Raw genomic sequence first — 24,111 nt, 5'->3', positions numbered from 1 at the left:
TATGTTTCATATGTCAGTGAGGCAGATCAATCACTGAAAGATAATGGTTTAGAGGGAGATAATATTGCATGTATGAACAATAAAGTGGAGGATTAAAAATTATGATTTCAATTTATAAATATTAACACCAAGCAGTTTCATTTACTACCATTTCACTAAAAATCTGTGTGACCAAAACCAATTTTAGATTTAGTTTTTAGTTTTCACAGTGTAAAACCTAATAAATTTATCAACACTTTAAGGATGTATTCAGTCCTTCCATTGGGTCCAGGATCTTCTCAACTTGCAAAATCCGGCCTCATGGTGTGAGGGAAGCTCAATTTTTTTTCATCTCACAAGGAGCAGAGAACCTCAGAAATCAATTAAACAAAGTGTAAACCAAAAGTGATACTAATTATCCTTGTGACCAAGTGTCACAAAACCAGGCAGTTATGGCAGTTCTTTTAATTTCAAAGAGAATTTTGTCTCTAACCTGTTCTATATGATAACATTGAGGAATTTACATGCATAAAAAAATTAAGCTTCTAGTTTAAGCTAACAAGCATGGAAGTGCATACCAGAATCAAACAGATGTTAAATATGGATGGATTCAGGGTGCACTCTTTCATGTGCCAGCTATGGACTGGTAACAGACCTTCCATCCTAGGGAGATATATAAAGATGTGTTCTCTTTAAGATACTTTAATGCAAGACGAGGTATAGCTGTTGTTTTCTCAGGTGAGGTATGTTACACGTAGCGCCACTTAATGCTGAATGGTATAATACGCTTAGTGGCTGAACAATATAATACAGTTTAGCATTTCATCACACACCCTATTGTCTTTTGTTGTAAGAGGTTTGATTTTTTGTTTTTGTTTAATTGATTTCATTATATTTCCTGGATTAAGTTGTAACATTGACCTTTTAATGTTGTTTTAAGAAATTATTTTTCTTTTCAAAAGTGGGGGCATCTTGCATGGTTAAACTGAGACTGGGTCAAATACTGCCAATGATTCTGGATGCTGTATGACAAGCTCATCATTTTCCATATTTGATAGGAAATATGGAAAACAATTATATCCATGTAATTGTATTCTGTTCTAATCATTTTAATGGATTCAGACATATTAACGAAGTCTATTTCCCATCCTGCGGCCGGATCCAAAGCATACTGATGGAGTCTTTCCATTGTCTTCAGTGGGTTTTGAATTAGGCCCTGAGTGAATAATCATAGGGAATCATGGATGTGTTAGGAGTACAGTACGTGATTGTCTTTAACTGAATTGAATATTCTGATTCAACAAAATAATATGTAAAAGGATCTGATACGTAAAAGTTTTAATTTAATTTATTTTTCTTTAAAATTAAGTGGCTGCAAAAATGCATATGATAAATTAAAACATTTTTTAAAGAGTAAACAAAGGTGGTGTTGAAACCACCAAACTTTTTGTCGTATCATAACAATATAATCTAGTTTTATCATTTCCATTCATCAAACTTCAAAAGAAATTACTTCCATGTTTCAGAAAGTGTTTTTATCAAATTTCTGGTGTCAATTTTGTAATGGAAAACCCATTGAAAATAGAGTACTGATAAACCCTTGTCTATTAGAAAAAAAGTAGTCTAAGAAACTATTAGTTTTGTTTGTATATAATATCTATGTTAAAAGAATGTTATTAAGGTTACAAACTCAAGCGATCAGAAGTTAGGAAATGCCAGAATTAAGGTTATCTGTACATGTCTGTTTAAATTTTGGCAAAGTTATAACCATTTGAAAACCACATCTTATAATGGAAGTGTCCAAACACCTTAATAGTAGGTGGTGCTACCAATAATAATCAGTTTTTTAAAAAAAGGCAGGAAACATCATAAAATATTGAAATGGTATGCAACAATAGCTTACATTTGAAAGCAGACTTCAGGCCATCAGACCTTGAACCACTGAGATACACAAGCCATAGCTGATGGTAGCTGTGGAGAAGCAACCCATTTCCTTCAGATATCATTAGTATGGTAGGAAACAAAGGCATATGTTTGTGTTTTAACAATGCACTGTAATTTTGCTTTTACAATTGTTACTATTTTTGTTTTATTACAAAGGCAATTGAAAACTTTACTTTTAGAAAGAAATCCTATAAAAAGGCTGCCATTGGAACTTGGTAAGTACTTAATTTTTTCCCCCAGAAGTCCTAGCAGACTTAGTGCATTTAATGCTCTAGTCAAAATTAAAACTGTATAGCAAAGTGTCTAAATATAACCAAAGAAAGCTTCTTGTTTTATAGCGAATATTTGTTGCACAGCAATTTAATGATGACAAACATTTTCAAAAGTGACCTCTAAAATTGTACCCACAAGATTGCATGTGCAAAGATCCTATATGAACTGAGTAATTATATATCTACCTAACTTGCATCATCAGAAAAAGGGAGGAAGTGACCTGGAATGCTTTTAGAAGAACAGTTGGACTGAAGAATCTTAACAGAATGAAAGAGTTTGAAATTTAAGCAAATGTATTCTTTGAAGGCTACATTTATCACATATGAAATATTTCTGTATATCTGGATTCAGTAATTTACCATAGCTTAACGTACAGAAACCAAAAACAGTAGACCATGTAAAATATCTATTATATGCATGACAATGTATCAGCTTCCACTGTCTAGTTAGTGTGATTTCTATGAAATAGCATTTCTTTGGTGGGAATATTTTGGCTATGCAGGTAATAGTAAGCCCAATATTCATATCTCACCTCAAGTATTCCACTTCCATTAGTACTTGCTTAGCAGCCATGTTGAAATGTCATTTTAAGATATGTTGTCTCTTGACAATGTTAGTTTAAATGATATTTCTACATTAGCAAATCATTACTTTTGTAGATGACATGCAATTTGTATAACTACTGTATCCAAGAAAGAAATTCAGGAAATAGTGATTAGTGGCTCACTTATCTATTTCCTCCAACCCTTCTGTCCCACCCCAGTACCTGTGGGTAAGATGTACATTTTTAACAGAGTAATTAACCATTGGAACAATATTGTGGTGGATTTTTTGTCTCTGACTATGATGTGTTGGACCCCCTTCTGGGATGCTGCCTGATGTACTGGGATTTCACTGAGCCTCTCCTGCTACACCAGCCTGGGTTCCCACTTTCTGTTTTGCTGAATTAGGCTCTCCAGCCTCTTGCAGTGCGCGCACGCATGCACACACACACAGGTGGGGCCCCACACACCTGCAGCATAGACTGCAGGGCTCTCTGTGAGAGGACGTCCCCAGCACTCACATGCACACCCCTTTTGGGAGATAAACCCAAAATAATACTGTCTTGCACTGTATAGAAAAATCTGCACAACTAGGCTGATTAGGGAAGCAGCTACAGCTGTGGCCAGCTCAATCAGGGCCCAGCTGGTCCTTATAAGAGGGGTGGGGCCCAGGAGCTGAAGGAGTCTCAGTCTAGCCCTGGAGTGGAAAGGCTAGCTGCCTGGGAGCAAGGTACCTGAAGCAGAGCAGTGCTGGGGAAGGCAAAGGGGAGCTGAGGAGCTCCAGCCTGGTAAATCCGCAGGCGGCAGGCCTTGGTGAAGGCCTACGAAGAGGTATTGGGGCTGCAGAGGTGTAGCCTGGAATAAGCAAAGGCAGCAGGTCCTATCCCCTTGCCAATGATGAGTGGCCATTATAGACTGCAGTCTGCCCCAGTGAGCAGGGGCTAGATGATGACTGGCAGTAGCCACTGACGAAAGGTGGGTTAGAGGGTTGGAGGTTCCCCTGGGAGGGGAGACCCATAGTAAGGGAGTACTGCTGGGGGCAGAACCCTGAGGTAAAGGGGCACCTCGGTCCGGGAGGAACACGGGGCCAGCGGCAGACTAAACACCGGCCAGGAGGCGGTGTTCTGTATGCTGGAGAGCTAATTCCCAAGACAACCAGCAGGAGGTGCCATGCTGGTGAGTCTCTACCTCACTACAGACGGGCATACATATGTTACTGGCCCTGTAAAGTCTACATGATACTAGAAACCGTGCTTTGTTGACAATAAACCTGGCCATGTGCCTTCGGTACTGAAACTGAGTCTTGGGTCTTTGGGCAGTTCGATTGAAGTCTGTTGTCCGGGCTATCTGGACAGAGCCAGTGCAGTACACAGAGGGAACACACATACAGCCAACATCTGACAACACCATGGTTTGGACAAAGTGGTTTGGCAGGGGCAGCAGAGCGTGAGGGTAAGTTGCTGGCTGACCACTCCCAGGCTGGGGCCTTGCTACAAGGGTTGAGAGGGTGCTAGGGCTACAGGGGAAGTTTCCCAGGGAAAATAAGCAGCAGGTTCAAGGAGGGCAGTACGTGGCTACCGGCTATAGGGTCTCTGGGTCAGGACCCAGAGTAGTAGGCAGGTCTGGGTCCCCCCCCTTGCACCCCACTTGCCAATGAAGAGAGTGGCCAGTATCCAGACTGCAGTTTGTCCCTGCCAGAAGAGGACGCTGCAGGCCAGGGATCGACGTAGGTCCAAAGAGTGGAGACAGCAGTGAGGGCAGATGTGATAGCACTAGCTGAAGGTGGACTGGAAGGGCCGAGAGCTAATTCCCAGGATGGCCAGTAGGAGGCACCGTGATGGTGAGTCCTGCTTTGTCACATGGCACATTACAACAATTTGTAACACACCCTGCTGCCTACTAAATCTCCACTGAACTATGACTGCAGAGGTGTTAATTGCCCACTTCATTTTAAGTAGTCTCCTATAACATGTGTGAACCATGCTTAACAATCAGTCCCATCTTGTATTTAGCTGGGACGCTCTGGTTACCTTCCCCAGACCTGAAGATGAGCTCGGTGAAACTTGAAAGCTTGTCCTTTCCATCAGTCAAAGAAAGTCCAATAAAAGATACTATCTCACCCACCTTGTCTCGCTCATATTCTGGGACCAAAACAGCTACAACAACACTGCAAACATATAGAAAATGTTTTGATTCTCTAAATCTCAGTATTACTTATCAGTGCAGTATTAAACGTAGTCAGTATGGTTGCTTAGGGGTTTGGGAATGCTCGTTTGTTAGAGAAATGGAAATGCAGATATTTCAGCTGTTTGGGGTATATTTTTTTCACAAAGCCAACACAGTGTTTACTCTCTGTGCACTAAATGTTTTATACACTTTTGTCAATTATGTCTCACACTTATGACATACCACTGAATATTTGTATTTTAATTTACATTACAATATACTAATTTGTAGTATCCATTGCAATACTACAATACTAAAGACTTGCGTTTTATTAGGTGGCAGGCAACTCTAGTTTAAAAATATAGTTTTTGATAAATCTGTGTGCTATAAAATTCTAATTTCCTACTAGTACTGAATGTTATGGTGTCTTTGACAACTACAAATATTATATGATGGAAATATTCCTTGACAAATATGAATATGGATTGATTCTGCCTAGATAATGTTGTCTGTCTTGTGCATTGATGACAACAGACACCAGATACCATCTGGTGAAAACTGTACTTGGAGATGATGCATTAAATCTTTTTTCTTTTGTTTTTCCTGCTGCTAAATGGGTATCACTAGTCATTTTATACAGTCTGTTTCAAGCTAGAATAGACAGAATACTTATTTAACTGTAGCTTTAGGCTGATGTAAACAGTATGTCTTCTCAAAATCATTAGAATGCAGCAGGTAAATAAGGATACAGTGAACAACTAAGTTTTGGATGATATTTATGTAGCAGCAGGAGACAGTTATGTGCCAATTTCTCTTACTTTAAAAATGTGTCAAAAAAGCTAATGTTGGGAATCATTAGGAAATGGATAGATAAGACAGAAAATATCATTGCCGCCATATAAATTCATGGTGTGCCCACACCTTGAATACTGTGTGCGGTTCTGGTTACCCCATCTCTAAAAAGAAATTAGAATTAGAAAAGGCACAAAGGAGGACAACAGAATTGATTAGGGGGTATGGAACAGCTTCCTATGAAGAGAGATTAAAAAGATTGGGATTGCTCAGTTTAGAAAAGAGATAATGAAGGGGGTATATGATGGAGGTTTATAAAATCATGAATGGTGTGGAGAAAGTGAATAAGGAAGTGTTATTTACCCCTTCACATAACACAATAACCAGGGATTACCCAACGAAATTAATAGATAGATTTAAAACAAACATAAAACTTCACACAACACACAGTTAACCTGTGGAACTAATTGCCAGGGGATGCTATGAAGGCTAAAAGTACAACTAGAAAGTAAAAGTAAAAAAAGAAAAATAAGTTTATGGAAGATAGGTCCATCAATGACTATTAGTCAAGATGGTCAGGAGGCACTCCTACGCTCTGGGTGTCCATTAACCTCTGACTGCCAGCTGGGACTGGACGATAGGGTAACTATCAAGTGATCCATCCCATTCTGTTCATACCCTCAAAAGTAGGATACTGGGCTAGACCGACCATTGGTCTGATCAGTAGGGCGATTCTATGCTCTTATTATCCTCTAGATGCTTACAAATTGACTGATAAATAATTTGTTCCAGTATCTTTCCAGGTATCAAAGTTAGGCTGACTGGTCTGTAATTCTCTGAATCCTCTTTGTTCCCCTTTTTAAAGACGGGCATTATGTTTGCCTTTTTTCAGTCCTCTGAGACCTCACCTGTGCTCCACAAGTTCTCAAAGATAATTCTAACAGTTCTGTGATTGCTTCAGCCAGTTCCTTAAGTTCCCTAGGATGAATTTTGTCAACTCCTGCTAACTGCAAGATATCTAATTTATCTAAATCTTCTTTAACCTATTCTTTCCCTATTTTAGCTTGCATTTCTTTCCCCTTATTGTTTAATATTATTTGTTTTGAGTATTTGGTTACCATTAACCTTTTTAGTGAAGAGTGAAGCAAAATGAGCATTAAACACCTCTGCCTTCTTGATGTCAGTTATTAGCTGGCTTTCCCTGCTAAGTAAAAGATCTATACTTTCCTGCATCTTTCTCCTGTTCCCAATGTATTTAAAGAACCTCTTTTTATTGCCTTTTATGTTCCTTGTTAGGTGTAACTCCTTTTGTGCCTTAACCATTCTGATTTTGTCCCTATATGCTTGTGCGATTCTTTTGTACTCCTCTTTAACAATTTGTCCATGTTTCCAAATTTTGTAGGATTCCTTTAATGATCTGAAAAATCAAAAAGAGCTCCTAATACTCCCATATTGGCCTCTTACTATTCTTCCTATTGTTTCTTCACATCAGGCTCATTTGCAGTTTTGCCTTTGATATTATCTCCTTGAGAAATTGACAGCTTTCTTGAGTTCCTTTTTCCCTTTGATTTTCTTCCCCTGGGACCTAGTTCTGAGTTTATTGACATTTGCTTTTTTGAAGTCCATTGTCCTTTCTGCTGCTCTTACTCCTTTGTTTTCTTAGAATCATGAAATCTATCATTTCATGATCTCTTTCATTGACATTGCTTTCCACCTTCATATTCACTACCAATTCCTTCCTGTTGATCAGAATCAAGTCTAAAATGGCTGTCCCCTGGGTTACTTCCTCCACTTTCTGAAACAAAAAGCCGTCCCTAATACATTTCAAGGACTTGTTGGAAATTGTGTTTTGCCATATTACTTTTTCAAGAAATGTCAGGGTAATTAATCTACCATTACTACAGGTCCTGGTGGTCTATAGTAGACCTCTTATCATGACATCACCCCTATTTTTCACCCCTTTTATCTTTATCCAGAGACTCAACTGTTGTGTCTCTCACCTCCTTCTGGACCTCAGAACAAGTGTATATATTGATGCATTATGCAACACCTCTTCCCTTTTTACACTGTCTATCCTTCCTGAACAAGTTATACCCTTCCATGCCAATATTCCAATCATGATACTTATCCAACCAAGTATCTGATGCCAATTAAGTCATTTAGCTGATATATGTAACCCAGTATTGAGGTGTGGCTGCAGCCTTCTCCCTTTTCCTCCTCAAGGGTATGGATCCTGGGTTCACCTGTGAGGGTGTCTCAGGCCTCCACCCTAGGAAACCCCTCCTATCGCAGAACAGCCTGTAATTTGGGAAAATAATCACCCAATTTCACACAGAGCCGTGTCAACCAGAGCACAGTAAAATAAAATAGCTATTACAGTTGCCAGAGTAATAAAACAATAACCTGGGCTTTATTAAATATGGAGAATTCAGGATAGGGAAAAATGGAAAAGCAGAGTAGGAGAATAAAAGACAAAAACAATACATAGTCTGTAGTTCTTGCAACACTTACAAACCCACCCTGGTCTCCCTTTCAGCACTTCCTCAGACAGATAATGAATTTAGGCTCAGTCTTTGATCGGTGGTGTAGCACTGAAATTGGTGGCCGTCTTAAAACACAATATCAAATAAATACAGGGGTTTTCTAACAAGGTCTCCACACCAACATTGGGAAGATCATCTTTGCAGCTCTCTGGTCTGGATTCAAATGTGCGATTAGGCTGGCTCTTGGTAGCCTGACTGTGGCTCTCTCCTCAGCCTCCTAGGTTTCTGGTCTTTGCAGAGATGACACTGTCCAACGTCCCAGAAATCCTCAAAGGGCTCAGTTTTCACTGGGGTAGGAATGTCCGCCCTGGCTGTGCTACACTCCAAACACAATGAAAACTCAAAGTAAAACCAAACAGTTTGTCTCGGAGTTCTGGTTTATGATTGCTTCTGGTAGTGTTGCAAGCTAGTTCTATCTCTGCCTTTGGCAGTAGGCAATCTGTGAAATCAAGTCCTGAACCTCTCTAGTTGTTGTTGCTGTAGTCATGGACGAGACCCCTAGAAATTCAGTGTGGTATTTCAGGAGCACCCTCTCTAAAGGGGTTACATGTACTAATAATTTCAGTTCTTAGTGTTTATTCCCCATAGTCTTTGTATTAGTGTATAGATATTTCCAGGGTGAGTGGATTCACCCACTCATTTCCCTCTTTTATGACCCTATTGTAATTAGTATGTAAAGCACTTGCTGATTAAATTCCACCTCCATAGAAAACACAGCTGCCAAAATAATTTTTCTTGCCTACCACATGGCTCAAGTCATTTCTCTTTTCAGATCCCTTCATTGACTACCCATCATCTTTCTTATTAATTTTGCTCCTGAACCTCACCTTCATGGCCATGTATAACTTCACTCTACACTTGTATCTTTCTTTAGTCTTATTTCCAGCTACTTCCCCTCAAAGCCCCTTTGCAGTTCCTAAGCCTGACATTTTACTGTTCACTGTGGGCCCAATACTGTTAATCTTTCTCAGTTTGAGTGGCATTTTATTTTGCCAGTAGTACTGTTGAGTTCAGTGGACCTGCTCTCAAAGTAAAGTACTTTAACACCAAGAAGAGTGGTTGAATTGCTTGCTTAGGTTTGAAGAGGGCGGAAGAAGAAAACTTTCTTCGTGCCAATCAATGTGCTTGGAACAACCTCTATGTGCCAACTGATTACACACTCTCTCCATTCAAATCTTTCCTCAGAACTTTACTCCTTTCAGGAGACCTATCAATTCTAAGCTTACTTTGGTAGCAAGTTGAATATCTCACTGGTTACTTTTTTTTTTTTAATAAAATGTGAGGAAACAAATTCTGCCTCTCACGCAATACAGGTAAATCTACGTCAAGGTATGTTTTTCCACCTTCTCTTGTGTCCACTCTTCTATCTTCATGTTATTGTCTTATTTCTGGCATAGGTTTAAAGGATAGTATCCATGTCTCTTTATTTTTGTGTGTCATGTGCACCTATGATATCTGAAATAAATAATAATGGTTGTAAGATGTTACTTTAGTATATATTTTAATATAGAAGACAATGTAAGTAGAAAAGGAGTACTTGTGGCACCTTAGAGACTAAAATTTATTTGAGCATAAGCTTTCGTGAGCTACAGCTCACTTCATCGGATGCATTTGGTGGAAAATACAGTGGGGAGATTTATATACACACACAGAGAACATGAAACAATGGGTTTATCACATACACTGTAAGGAGAGTGATCACTTAAGATGAGCCATCACCAGCAGCGGGGGGGAAAGGAGGAAAACCTTTCATGGGTGACAAGCAAGGTAGGCTATTTCCAGCGGTTAACAAGAACATCTGAGGAACAGTGGGGGGTGGGGTGGGGGGGAAAAATAACATGGGGAAATAGTTTTACTTTGTGTAATGACTCATCCATTCCCAGTCTCTATTCAAGCCTAAGTTAATCGTATCCAGTTTGCAAATTAATTCCAATTCAGCAGACTCTCGTTGGAGTCTGTTTTTGAAGTTTTTTTGTTGAAGGATAGCCACTCTTAGGTCTGTGATCGAGTGACCAGAGAGATTGAAGTGTTCTCCAACTGGTTTTTGAATGTTATAATTCTTGACGTCTGATTTGTGTCCATTTATTTTTTAATGTAGAGACTGTCCAGTTTGACCAATGAACATGGCAGAGGGGCATTGCTAGCACATGATGGCATATATCACATTGGTAGATGCGCAGATGAACGAGCCTCTGATAGTGTGGCTGATGTGATTAGGCCCTATGATGGTGTCCCCTGAATAGATATGTGGACACAGTTGGCAACGGGCTTTGTTGCAAGGATAGGTTCCTGGGTTAGTGGTTCTGTTGTGTGGTGTGTGGTTGCTGGTGAGTATTTGCTTCAGATTGGGGGGCTGTCTGTAAGCAAGGACTGGTCTGTCTCCCAAGATCTGAGAGAGTGATTGGTCATGCTTCAGGATAGGTTGTAGATCCTTGATGATGCGTTGGAGAGGTTTTAGTTGGGGGCTGAAGGTGATGGCTAGTGGCGTTCTGTTATTTTCTTTGTTGGGCCTGTCCTGTAGTAGGTGACTTCTGGATACTCTTCTGGCTCTGTCAGTCTGTTTCTTCACTTCAGCAGGTGGGTATTGTAGTTGTAAGAATGCATGATAGAGATCTTGTAGGTGTTTGTCTCTGTCTGAGGGGTTGGAGCAAATGCGGTTATATCGTAGAGCTTGGCTGTAGACAATGGATCGTGTGGTGTGGTCTGGATGAAAGCTAGAGGCATGTAGGTAGGAATAGCGGTCAGTAGGTTTCCGATATAGGGTGGTGTTTATGTGACCATCGCGTATTAGCACCGTAGTGTCCAGGAAGTGGATCTCTTGTGTGGACTGGTCCAGGCTGAGGTTGATGGTGGGATGGAAATTGTTGAAATCGTGGTGGAATTCCTCAAGGGCTTCTTTTCCATGGGTCCAGATGATGAAGATGTCATAAATGTAGCGCAAGTAGAGTAGGGGCATTAGGGGACGAGAGCTGAGGAAGCGTTGTTCTAAGTCAGCCATAAAAATGGTGGCATACTGTGGGGCCATGCGGGTAGCCATCGCAGTGCTGCTGATTTGAAGGTATACATTGTCCCCAAATGTGAAATAGTTATGGGTGAGGACAGAGTCAAAGTTCAGCCACCAGGTTAGCCGTAACATTATCGGGGATACTGTTCCTGACGGCTTGTAGTCCATCTTTGTGTGGAATGTTGGTGTAGAAGGCTTCTACATCCGTAGTGGCTAGGATGGTGTTTTTAGGAAGATCACCAATGGATTGTAGTTTCCTCAGGAAGTCAGTGGTGTCTCGAAGATAGCTGGGAGTGCTGGTAACGTAGGGCCTGAGGAGGGAGTCTTCATAGCCAGACAATCCTGCTGTCAGGGTGCCAATGCCTGAGATGATGGGGCGTCAAGGTTCTGTTGATGTCAATGGGGTTGGCCCCACTTACGCCTGGTCTGAATTTGGTTAATTTTGTTTAAAACTTTAAGAAACCTTGGTAGTTGACAGACATAAGCCCATGACAGATCATCAAAAGACTAGATATCTGACAAATAGCCTAATGGCTAAGATATTCTTTTAGTTGAAAATAAATACTATATCTTGGTCCTCTTCTGGATGCAGTGGGTCCAAAACAACAGTGGAACCAAGACAAATCTATTCCGCAGGGGAGGGACCGGAATATTGGGAGCCTGCACAGAGCCTGAGTATTTCCTGTGCACCAAAGGCCCTGGCTCTGTAGGGGTTCTCCTTGGGTTGGAAGATTCATCACTGCTTGTTTTCACAGGCTCATTTGCGCAGCAGAGTGGGGACACAAGCATCCCATAGTCTACTCCACCTTGAGTTCTGGAAGGAAGTATTCCTCACCACACCCTATGCTTATAGAGAATCCCAGTTCTTAGCTCAGTTTCTCATCTTATTTTGCATTTTTTTTTCCTGTGTGTGAGCCGTTAATATTGCTGTAATTGCCATTTCTAGGGGAGTGATGTCAGTACAATTGTTAATCATGCTACAGAGTTTGTTTTGCGACATTTCTTTCAACTTTAATTACTAATAATTTGGAATCAAATAATTGTGCTATAAATAATGGTTGTCATTCCTGCAGGTAAGGTTTGACTGAAAACATTTTTAAAGTACAAATATACTGCTTAATAGAGTAATGAGTAAAGCATAAAATAAGCTCACACAGAATATTAAGTACTATGCCTTTACAAATCAAGACAAAATAAATTGATGTTCAGTCAAGCTGTGAATGAAGTTTTTAAAGTGCCATTCTGTCAATGTAGTGTGAAAAATCTTTTCAGTGACTAGTCTCAAGATCTCATTTTTCACATTGTGCTTCCAAATATTAACTATTAACCTAAAATCAAACAATCATGCCATGCCAAAATACTTGTCTTCACAAGTAATATTTTTTTAGAAATTGAATAAACTTGTTTTATAAAATAGGTTTTAACTCTGAGGTTTGGTTTTAATCCATAAAAAATATAAATTCCATTATTAATGGCTGGCTTAGAATATGATTTCATTCTGCAGGTCCAATAAATAGGGAAATATTTGTTCTGATCACTTTTATTTTTACTAATTTAGGCCTTGTAGTGGAGCGGGGCTAGAGGTAGGTCAAAGATCCCTGCAGCCTACATTGCACATTTGGCTGCTGTCCCCAGCTCAACCACAGCATTAAGGATACTTGTCAGGAAGCAGGGTAGTGCACAGCTGATAATGTATGATGCACTGCTAATTGCAGCTCTAACACAGTGGTTCTTTCCATGGCTGGCTGTCATGTGCTGCCTGCACTGTTGCTCAAAAGCAAGGTAGAAGACTGAGACATGCAAGCAGGATGCATACATTTACTGGACCCTTTCAGAAGGGAAAGCTGGATATGGCATCTATCTCCTCTCAGTGGGGTGGGAAACGTCTATCTCCTTTTGCAAGAGTAGTGCCAAGCATTTTAGGAGTGATAGGGTGGTAAATGGAAAGCAGTGGAGAGACAAAGATTGGGAGAGAAGGAATGCAGAGCAAAGTACCCAAAAAAAGGTTGATGGATGAAATTAGATGAATGGGGGACAAGGAATAAAAAAAAGAAAAAAAGTGGTAGTGCTCTGCCCATAATTCAAGGTCTATTCACTTATTACACAAAAATGAGAATCAAGATATTAAGCAGTAGAATAGAAAATGGGAAGACATGGCAAAGGGAGGGGGCAACAAAGGCAAAAATAGAGAGTACATTTTTTTATCTTATATAACTGTTGGTGCCAAAATATGTCAAAAAACAAAAATAAATTTTGTTGTCAGGAATCAAGTAACATAAGTGTGTGAGGATGATCTGATAAATCTGTTTTAGTTGCAAGATGAGCATAAGAGCTGTGTTCCTAAATATGGGAGAGGGCATAGAACTACCTTGATAGGGAAAAATAATTTTTATATATCATTGCATTAATGATGCTGTCTTTTTGCATGTTTATATCTGTGCAAGTGTGTCTGATGGGAACAGTACAAGTGTGTTTGAAGTTTTGTATCTTTGGTACATCTTTGCCTCATTTAGTTCAAATCTGATCTTGGTGTGGCATGGTAGTCCCTGATAAAAAGGCTGTGTTCTAGAGACACCTAATTTGTTTTCATGTGGCAGGCAGAACGTTTGATGTACCTGAGCCTCAGTTAGTCTACATTCATTGGTGAATATCAAAAAGCTTAGAAATGAGATGTCTGTCTTTAAGAACTACATATGTAATATTAGATATTTTAGAGTATATAAAATAGTCATTTTCTACTTCTGCAACCAACAGACCGGAAATCAGACTTGACCCAATTTTTTTTTTGGCAGTATACAATATCAATAGATGTATTCAGGATGAGTTCCATAGAAAAAACTATAAAAAAAATTGTGATGGAAAATAAATGTCTACAACTTAGTCATATTTGAGTCCAGAATCTGCAGATAGCTTTCTTCCAAATTTTTTTTACAGATTAAACTATTTTTGCAGGTAACTTAACTTCATTGACAGCATTGAATCTAAGGCATTGCCCTCTGGAGTTTCCACCTAACGATGTTGTACAGAGAGGACTGCAGTCCATTCTGTGCTTTCTCCGGAATGTTGGTAATGGAAAACTTGTCAATTTAGAGCCAGATACTCAAGGTATGTACAACAATTTATGAATATTTATTAAAATTGTAATTAGTTGCTTTTCAAAAAAAGTGAGTAAAACAGTATAGCTTTGTGTCAGTAGTACCATCAACTCTTGAATAAAAAAAAGTTGGACAAGTCCTGATATATAAATAGAAAAAGAAATATATGATGTTTTTAAAACATATTTTAGGGTCTTGATGTTGCAAAATAGGTTCTTGACTTTTATGTGGTAAGAGAAATCCAGGGAAGGGACTTAAGGATGTCTGATGTGTCTGGAGCAACAGGAGTGGAAGATGTCTTCAAAAAAAGCAGTTCTGATAATAGAGGAGACATGAGAATAGGGGCGGCTGGACACATGCATTAATGTGAAAGGAAAAGCCAGATTGTGGTGATATTTAAAAAGTAGTAGTAACAGGCCTTGGTGAGAAACTGACTGTCAGGACGGAGATTATACTAAGGTTGAGACTCTCAGAGATGGTAAGGATAGTAGAGTTTCCAAGAGACAGAGGAGAGGAAATATAGGAATTATCATAACAAATCCCACAAGTGGTTTACTGTCCTCTCGCTGATAGTGGCCAGGTATGTCAGAGAATGGTCTGAGAAATCCCATAATAAACAATTATGGAATAACTTGCTCATAGGACAGATTTTTTTAACCCAGGCAATTAGTGGTTAGCATATGTCCTAAAGCATAAAGGATTATATTGCTTATAAATATTTATCCTATTAATGTAACTGGATGTTCCTATCAGGAGAAATAAAAAGTTGAATTTTAGAAATGTTGAGTTCAGAATGGTGATTAAACATCCAAAAAGATGTCTGAGCTGCATTAAGAGATGCAGAATAGACATAAAAAGAAAAGGAGTACTTGTGGCACCTTAGAGACTAACAAATTTATTAGAGCATAAGCTTTCGTGAGCTACAGCTCACTTCATCGAATGCATTTGGTGGAAAAAGCAGAGGAGAGATTTATACACACACACACACACACACACACACACACACACACACACACACACACACACACACACACACACACACACACACACACACACACACACACACACACACACAAGGAGATATTGCCATGTTTGTTTTAGTGACCACAAGTTTTCAGGATCTATGTTTTACATCTCAGGTGGTAGACTATATCTCTAGCAGCACTGTGCTCCATATCAATTTGCTATGGAGCTGCTTCAGCATTGATCAGAAAAGAAAATATCATTTCTGAATTGCCAGCACCACTTTCTATATGCAATAACTCTGCCTAACCCTGCTGAGAATGATCAAAAAGGAAATCTCTTTGTGACTGGATTATAGAATAGCTAATCTAAGTGTATTCAAGAATCCATACAGTGTTTGTATAAATTCCTATAACAAATGTAAACTTTTTTCAAAAATCATTGTAGATCTATTTGAAGCAAACTTTTCTGAAGATTTCATTACATTAAAAGGCCAAAATAAACTAGTATTCTTTCAAATAAAGGGACTATATTGTTTTATATGATACTGTGCATACTTATTTGAACCTTTTGACTAAATTCTTTCCACATTAATGTACATTTTAGTGTAAAATACACAAAATGCATTTACTTGTGTTTTTATGTTATCAAGACTAAGAATTTTAAGTTAGGTATTATCAGTATTATGCTATTACGTAACAACTAGCTAATTTATTAGCAACAGGTAGTTATTTTTGTGCTGGCTGTAGACCGATGCAAATACCTTATTTGAGAGACTAAGTAACATAGTGGATTAGTGAATTAAACTGACATGTCTGGAGGGCTGAGTTCTCAAATCGTGGATAAGGCCTTGAGTCAATGAGTTTTGGTAGCCTCGTCCTATTTATCTACATCACGAACCCAATCCACAATCTGGTACATTTTTTAGTATCTACTCAAGAAAGGATTATACTAGAATAAAAGAGTTATGGTAGGTCAAGGATGAGATTAATTCAAAAATCTGTTTGAAGAAGTGAGCCCAGCACCTGCCTGCACAATGTGCTCCTTATGCCTGCCTCAAACTGTTACTCTGTTCTGATCGTTTTTGAAAATTAACAGTCTTCTAAAAAATGCATGTCTTCTATATTACCCCCCATACTATTTGCCATATGTCAGTATTCTAGATTGCAACTAGAGAAGACCATTTAGGATGCAAGATTGCTCCTTAAAATATATTCTCTAGTCTAGTCTTAGTTTAGACTTTAATATAGTAGACTATGCACATACTTTCAAGTTATATATTTCACAGAATTGCCTTCTATGCTACAAGAAGAAGCAAAGGCCATTGTTAAAGAGTACAAGAGAAAGTCAAAGAGATACCCTGCTCTTAGGAAAGCATTCACTGGTCCATGGAGACAGATGAGTTTCATTAGTGAGTTTAGTAGAATGTTTATTAGAGGAAGATAACTTTTTATGTTTTATAGGAACATACTAACAATTGCATACATTTGTATACATACATTGTAGTGTCCACAGAACATGTAATCTCAAAATGTATTATTTAATCTTTCTATTAAAGTTTAATGTAGCATATCAAATTTCATATTTAAATTTCTGAAATCAAATTGAAAACAGTTTGTATAGATTATGTTTGTGCTTAATATACCTGTGATCTATGGCTCTTTTAAATGGGTGTGTACTTAGCATTTCTATCAACAGCATGAAATGGGGGAAGGAAGTTTAGGTGCAGGAAAGAAAAAACACACATACTTACCCTTAATTTTGAACCAGAATTTATGTCCCATGTAAGATATTCAAAATGATGCCTGTTATAGATTTTGGAAGTAATTGGGTAATAAGTCCTTTCCTTTTCTGAAATATATTAGAAAGCCTTTGTTTAAATGGAATTGGGCTTTTTACAGTTTTCAATGGACCTTATAATAAATAAATTTGATCATGAAAAATAGAAGCAAAACAATCTGTTCAAGAAGATAGAACATTTTTTCTAATAATGAACTCTTATTTATTCTGAAAAGTACATTTGCCTTTGAGAATTATTTGCATTTTCTTGAATAAGAAGTTTAAAATAGCCATGGAATCATCTTTTCTGTTAAGTAGAAGGAATAAAACTCCTAAATCCTTGATAATATGTCCCGTTGAGAGGACTATTTGGTAAATCTTGTTAAGTATCTGTTAAAATTCAATTTTTGATATCACTACTAAGAATTAAATAAAGGACTGATCTTTTGTTTGTAAAAAGTCCATATTCTGTAGATAGAATCTTTTGGCTTTACTATGTGCGGAAGAACTTGTAATGTTTCCGATAATCACTTTTGCATAATCAGCTATAACAAATAGTGAGAATAAAATCCATGAATTATATCAGATTTTATCTAAAAATCACTGAGGTAAATTTGATACATATCTAGTAACAAGTAAATGTTTAGTTTAGAAATCACCACAATTGTTTCCAACAATCATTTATGATTGCATTTTGTTTGTTGCAATGTAGACTAGTATAAATGTAAGCCAAATAAATTATATTTTTAAAATGCTATAGTGCCTCTTTTCTTGTCTAATTTCTCTCTTTGATACATACATGATTTTGGATTGTTTTTCTGCCACTATATAACTACATAAAAAGGTAGCCTTGCATGTTATTTATTTTCTATTTCATTCAAAGACAGTATATTTTAACTGCAAAATAATTATAAAATGTGTACGGGAACAGTTTCATAACTCAAGGTACTGCAATATCATACAATTCTACTTTAGATACTATTATAATTAAGGAAAAATACTCCCAATAGACTTTCATTTTCAGAATTTGTGGGCATGCCACATTTGGGAACCTTCTGTAATATTCAAGAGTTTTCTGCTCCCTCCCACATGGCCCATCTGTTCATGCTGAATGAGCAGTATGTAAGAGGTGGTATATATACACTTTATGCAGCGAATATAATAGAATGTGCTATGGGAGAATGCATTTCCTCTAAAACTTGAGGAGAAGAGAGAAAGATGAAATATAGCTGTTTAGTTCTCTGGGATTCAGGGAACCTCCAACTATGCAGCTCCTGCCAAACCAAACCTTAATGCATCTTAGTCCTGACATGTAAATATAAAAGATATTCAGGGTGTGTGTGTATATACAGACAAATGTACATAACAGAATAATTTGAGACAGGTTTTTTTTTAGTGGGATACCACAGAGATTTGAAACCCAGGCCTTCAGAGATAAGACTTCATGCATAACTTTTTTTCCCCTTAATGTTGTATTTCATAAAGATTTCAAGTTCATGTTGGCTATGTTGAAAGGTTTTTCCCAACTGGACTAACAGATCTACACCTAGGCATTTATTCCATGCTATGTATCTTAGTGCTTAGCATTTTTACTTTCTTCTGATATTTCTCTGGTATAAATATCTTACTTGCTGGTCATCATGCATAGAGGGTACACGCATTCATTTACTCATTATTCATACATAGTTTATGTAGTATATATTTATACTAGCCAAAAAACTACGTTAAGAAAATATAAATATTGCATGGTTAACCACTAAGAAAGTGACAAATGCATTGCTTAAGTTAAAAGAGATGAGCCCACCACTGCACCCTAATGGCTAGAAGGCTTTGGCACCAGTTCCAGGGGCAAATTTCAGAATCCTGTGGCATAGTCTGAGAACATCCATACACCAACCTCATAATATTTAAGGTGAGGGATGGTTATTAGCTCAGATGTCCCAGCTGGTCTCAACGACAGCAAACTATGAGGAAAGGTGTCTTAGGCTCTGATTCAGCAGAACTCTTACGCATATGTTTAAATTCCATTGCCATCAGTGGGATTTAAACATGTGCTTAAAGTTAACCATGCACTTAAATGCTTTGCTGATTAGGGTGAAGTCACTCACATTGAAGTTAAGCACATGTTTCCGTGCCTGGTTTATTGGGCCTTAGACAGCAAGTCAAATACAGCTTTATAGACCAAAATTAACTTTTGAATTGTACCCAGAAGTGAATGGGAAGTTCCTATAGGTTGACTTCACTTAGCAGTTGAGCAGCTACATATACTACCTATACAGTACAGAGAATGCACCATGGTGAAAAGTTTAGATTTATTATTTTAGAGTACCTCTTTAGTGGCAGAGTGAAGAGACAATCTCAAAATAACAGACCTCACATTTTTGTCATGTGTTAACTTTACCATTATAGAAAAATGTTTCCATTCATTTTAATGCATTGTCTACTGTGCCTTGTTCAGATGGTTGTAGTTTACTAATGAGAACAACAAACTAGTCTTTCACATAATAGTCACATTCCTGAGGAAAAAAATAGAAATTTGCCAAACAAAAATCTAGTAACTTCATTGGTCTGATAGATGAGTATATAGTAATCTCCTTTTTACTCCAATAGAAATGCCACCTGTTGAAAAGTTAAATTTAACTGAGTTGATGAAATCCAGTTTGGATTTGTCAGATGAGTGGCCAAATGAAGAAGAAATGCTACGATTTCAGAAGCTGAGGGAGGAAATGGTAAAAGATGAAAAGGAAGAATTTCTTGCTAACCAGGATTTAAATCCTAAAGCCACTATGCAGGAGTTTGCTGAGTTCAGAAAAAATGGAAGAAAGAAAGAGAAGCTCTACCACAAGTCAGCGACTCTTTCCAGGTGAAAGAAAGTATTATATATATTTTAATTTCATATAATGACATACAGCTTGGAATACTATGTGTTGGGCAGGTGATGAATAACCAAACTTCTAAGTGGAAAGATTTAAAAGCATTTTAACATACAGCCTGATTAAAAACATTCCATCTGTGCCCAGATGATGCATTAGTGATGCTTAGAACAAATAAAGAAAACAAAAAGGCCCTAAATAACTACATTTTCCTCTAAAACTAGGAAACAGCAAGCGCTATCAACTTTGTAAACATGAGAAAGGAAAGATGACTGGTTGAAACTGCCATCACCATGCAGATATAAAACTTTCAATTCATATTTTAATAATTACACTTTCGGAAATACTTTTGGAACATGCTTGACTGAAAGTAGTAAAAGCTGTTAATGCACACTAGTGACTAGAAGACTCATTGCATTTTTAGCAAGTAAGGCTATTGCATGATACAATGTAATTAGTTCATGTATTTTGCTAACTGATGCTTATGAAACTTCATAGTATGCTAGTAAATGAAAAATAGGGTGGTATTTTTGTAAAAGTAATGCACGTTAGGTAATAATCCCTCACTAGAGGACCTATTGTTGATTTTATGCTGAAAAGGGGAAATATACTTGTTCACATGATTAAGTGTGTGGATTAGCAAATTTCTCAAGTATATATTTTCTCTTGAGTCACTGTAGTGTTTTGTCAATGTACAGTATTATGGAACTGCAAATATACACTTTAAGTCTAAGAATTAGTAATAGTGAACATTCTTTGAATTTCAAAGTTTTATTAAAATTAAAAATAAAATCAGGAACATTTTTGACTAAAGTTTTACCGTTATTCCCCACCACCTGTTTTTGAGCAAACATAGAGCTGGGTTATTTTTAATTTAGTCTTTGAATGAAATTTCACATTTCAAAGAAAAATGGGGAGAAATTTTCACAGCATTTTTTTGTGAAAGTTTTCCCTTCCCCTCTCCCACCACCCCCAACAGCACTTGTATGATTAAACAAACTATTGCCCCCTTTAGGCTGTGAAGATGCAATGTATACACTCTGCCTACGTAGAAACTAGACACCTGCGGCTGGCCCATGCCAGCCGACTTGGCAGTTGGAGCTATTTCATTGCTGTGTACATTTCCAGGCTTGGGCTGGAGTCTGGGCTTTGGGACCTTCCCACCTTGCAGGGTCCTACAGTCCGGGCTTCAGCCCAAGCCTGGAAGTCTACACAGCAATGAAACAGCTTCACAGCCTGAGCCCCGCAAGCCCGAGTCTGCTGGCATGGGCCAGCCGCGGGTGTCTAGTTGCTGTGTAGACATAGCCTTAATCAGTGGTTTTCAACCAGGGGTACATGTACCCCTGGGGGTACACAGAAGTCTTCCAGGGGGCACATCAACTCATTTAGCTATTTGACTAGTTTTACAACAGGCTACATAAAAAGCACTCGCAAAGTCAGTACAAACTAAAATTTCATATGACAATGACTTATACTGCTCTATATACTACACACTGAAATGTAAGTATAGTATTTATATTCCAATTGATTTATAATTATATGGTAAACATAAGAAAGTAAGCACTTTCAGTAATGTGCTATAACACTTTTGTATTTTTATGTCTGATTTTGTAAGCAAGTAGTTTAAGTGAGGTGAAACTTGGGGGTACGCAAGACAAATCAGACTCCTGAAAGGGGTACAGTAGTCTGGAAAGGTTGAGAGCCATTGCCCTAAATTCCTGATTTAGCAAGCTAATGAAACCAGTTGGACTACTTATATGCTTAGACAGACGCTTTGTTGAATCAGGGCCTAAATGTTGTTGGAATGTCAATGATCTATTGTGCCTATTAAAAAAGTTTAGAAGGAAAAAAGCCAAATTGGTTTGATTTCTGTGTTTTCTTTTTCTCTGTTTGACCAAGGATCAAACGCACACAAATCTGCCTTATGGATTTAGTTATCCCTAAGGGCCTTAGGAGTGTATGACACAGGAAGCTGCCCAGGACGCCATGGTCAGTGGGGCACCGTGGTCAGTAGGGGTGAGTGCCAGCGAGCCAGCCTGGCAGGGAGGCGCAAGCCTCATTGTTCGCCTCTGCAAATTCAGCGGGCCAGTTCCTGGGTCCCCCTTTTCCATGGGCCCGGTGGTCATGGGGTGTATTGCTGGGCCAGCAGTTGCCACTCTCCAGCTGCCCAGCTCTGAAGGCAGTGTTGCTCCCAGCAGCAGCACAGACAGAGGTGGCAATACTCCATACCATGCCACCCTTACTTTTGCACTGCTGCTAGTTGCAGTGTTGTCTTCAGAGGTGGGTGCCCGGCCAGCAGCCACCACTGTCTGGCCATCTAGCAGGCACTTAATTTGTGCCAGTGCCTCCTGGTGCTGAGCCCTGGCATCTTTTTCATTACAAATTAAGCACATGGAGGAGCCCACAGGTGCCAGGGGGAATGAGGGTGTCTGCCTGGGGAGCCTGCAGGGTGCCATTTTCCCTAAGGCCAGTCCTCACGATCATTAATATTTTCACCTGCTTGCCCTTTCATGCAATATTTAATTAACTGTATCAAACTGCCTATTTTAAAAAGGAAGAAGTTCTCACAGAAGAATACATTTTCCGAGTTTCAATCATATGATAAGATGATTGAAGCAAAACGAGCTGAAGAGTTCAGATTGGCTGTGCAAAAGGAACTGAAAGAGACACAGGCTTTAATTGAACAGCACAGAAAGTAAGTTTTATGGTTATGTTGCTTAATGACAATGCTGTCTTTTTTAAGTTGTTGTTCAGCTGTTCTTAACACTTGTAACTTTTTTCCCTTCACAAATCACCCATGTTACCATTTGTAAGGAAAGAAAACCATTACAAATGATCTGGATTATGAATAGAAATGTAAGGTGTACTTTTCTTCACAAAGCACAGTGCTCCTAGGGGACAGGAGTGTGAACTATTGAATTTCTGATTGATTTCACTGGGGAAATGTGAGTTCCTGTTCCCATCTAGTGGGGAAAATGTTCCCTTTCACTATTCCTTACTTCATACGATAGAAGTATTTAAATAACATTTTTTAATCTTTACTAATGGCAGTGTACTCAGATGCGGATCAGGGGTTTGTGGTAGCCCCTTGCCACCCCTTCTGCCTGAAGTCCCTCCCCCTTTGTATTCCCCCTGCACTCCTGCCGGGAAATGGGGTCAGGGGGCAGGGGCTTGCCCTGCCCCCCACCCAGTGCTTCTGCTGGGGAGCTAGGTCAGGATGCAGGGGCTTTGTAGCCTATAGGGCTAGCCTGCTTGCTTGCCTATATTTTATTATAGGTTTATAATAGTATATGTTGGCTGTAATGCAAGTGATCTACAGGCCACATCCTGTATGTTGAGCTAAGGCAAAGTTAGTACATATGTTTGGGAACTTTCACCTTATTATCTTCTGATCAGATTAAATGGCAAGTCTATAACCCATACTATCCAAATTAATAATATTAACCTCTGTGACAAAGCTCTAACCTTGTCTCAGTGGGTCCCATGCTTCCTGGTGGATTTCACGAGCCTCAGAGGCTCACTGTGACCCTCCACATAGCCTGCCTCTCTCTCTCTCTCTAGAGGCAAGGGTCACAGCCTACTGAGCCATTTTCATCATAAGCCAGCAAGTGAGGTGAGGAGAAGTGATCCTCCCTCACACAGTCTCTGTTGGGGATGGAGGAGCCCAGACCCAAACTCTACTCCAGGCTCCAGCCCAGGGACTCTGATAGTAGCAGCTCTTGTTAGCTGATTTTTTGGAAACAGGATGAGTATGATTCCCTGGGCCACTTCCCCACAGCAGCCCCCACTTCCTCAATACCTTCATCACCCTTACTTCAGGACCTCCTTTCTTGTGCCTGATAAGGTTTGTATTGCTCCATTTCTTAGCAGCATGGCTCTCTTTTACAGCTCCTGACACACACCCCACCTGACTAAGTGGGAGGTTTTTAACTAGTTTCAGCCAGCCCCTGATTGGCTTCTGTCAAGGTTCCTTCCCCACTCTGAACTCTAGGGTACAGATGTGGGGACCTGCATGAAAGACCCCCTAAGCTTAATCTTACCAGCTTAGATTAAAAACTTCCAAGGTACAAACTTTGCCTTGGCCTTAAACCCTATGCTGCCACCACCAAGCGTGTTAAACAAAGAACAGGGAAGGAGCCCACTTGGAGACATCTTTCC

At 38.9% G+C, this 24,111-nt stretch overlaps 1 protein-coding gene across 1 annotated transcript in view; it reads left to right on the top strand.

Annotated features, from left to right (window-relative positions):
* LRRC27 (leucine rich repeat containing 27) overlaps positions 1-24,111 on the top strand; it is a 66,379-nt gene that overhangs the window by 5,740 nt on the left and 36,528 nt on the right. The window contains exons 4-7 of the mRNA XM_038410214.2: positions 2,080-2,138; positions 14,196-14,348; positions 19,691-19,943; positions 22,508-22,648. Coding sequence (XP_038266142.1) covers positions 2,080-2,138; positions 14,196-14,348; positions 19,691-19,943; positions 22,508-22,648 — 606 coding nt within the window. The remainder of the gene's footprint in view (positions 1-2,079; positions 2,139-14,195; positions 14,349-19,690; positions 19,944-22,507; positions 22,649-24,111) is intronic.

This window comes from Dermochelys coriacea, chromosome 7, assembly GCF_009764565.3.
Source record: "Dermochelys coriacea isolate rDerCor1 chromosome 7, rDerCor1.pri.v4, whole genome shotgun sequence".
Lineage (NCBI taxonomy): Eukaryota > Metazoa > Chordata > Testudines > Dermochelyidae > Dermochelys > Dermochelys coriacea.
Note: the sequence above shows the minus strand (reverse complement) of the source record. Positions and strands in the feature narration are given on the sequence as shown.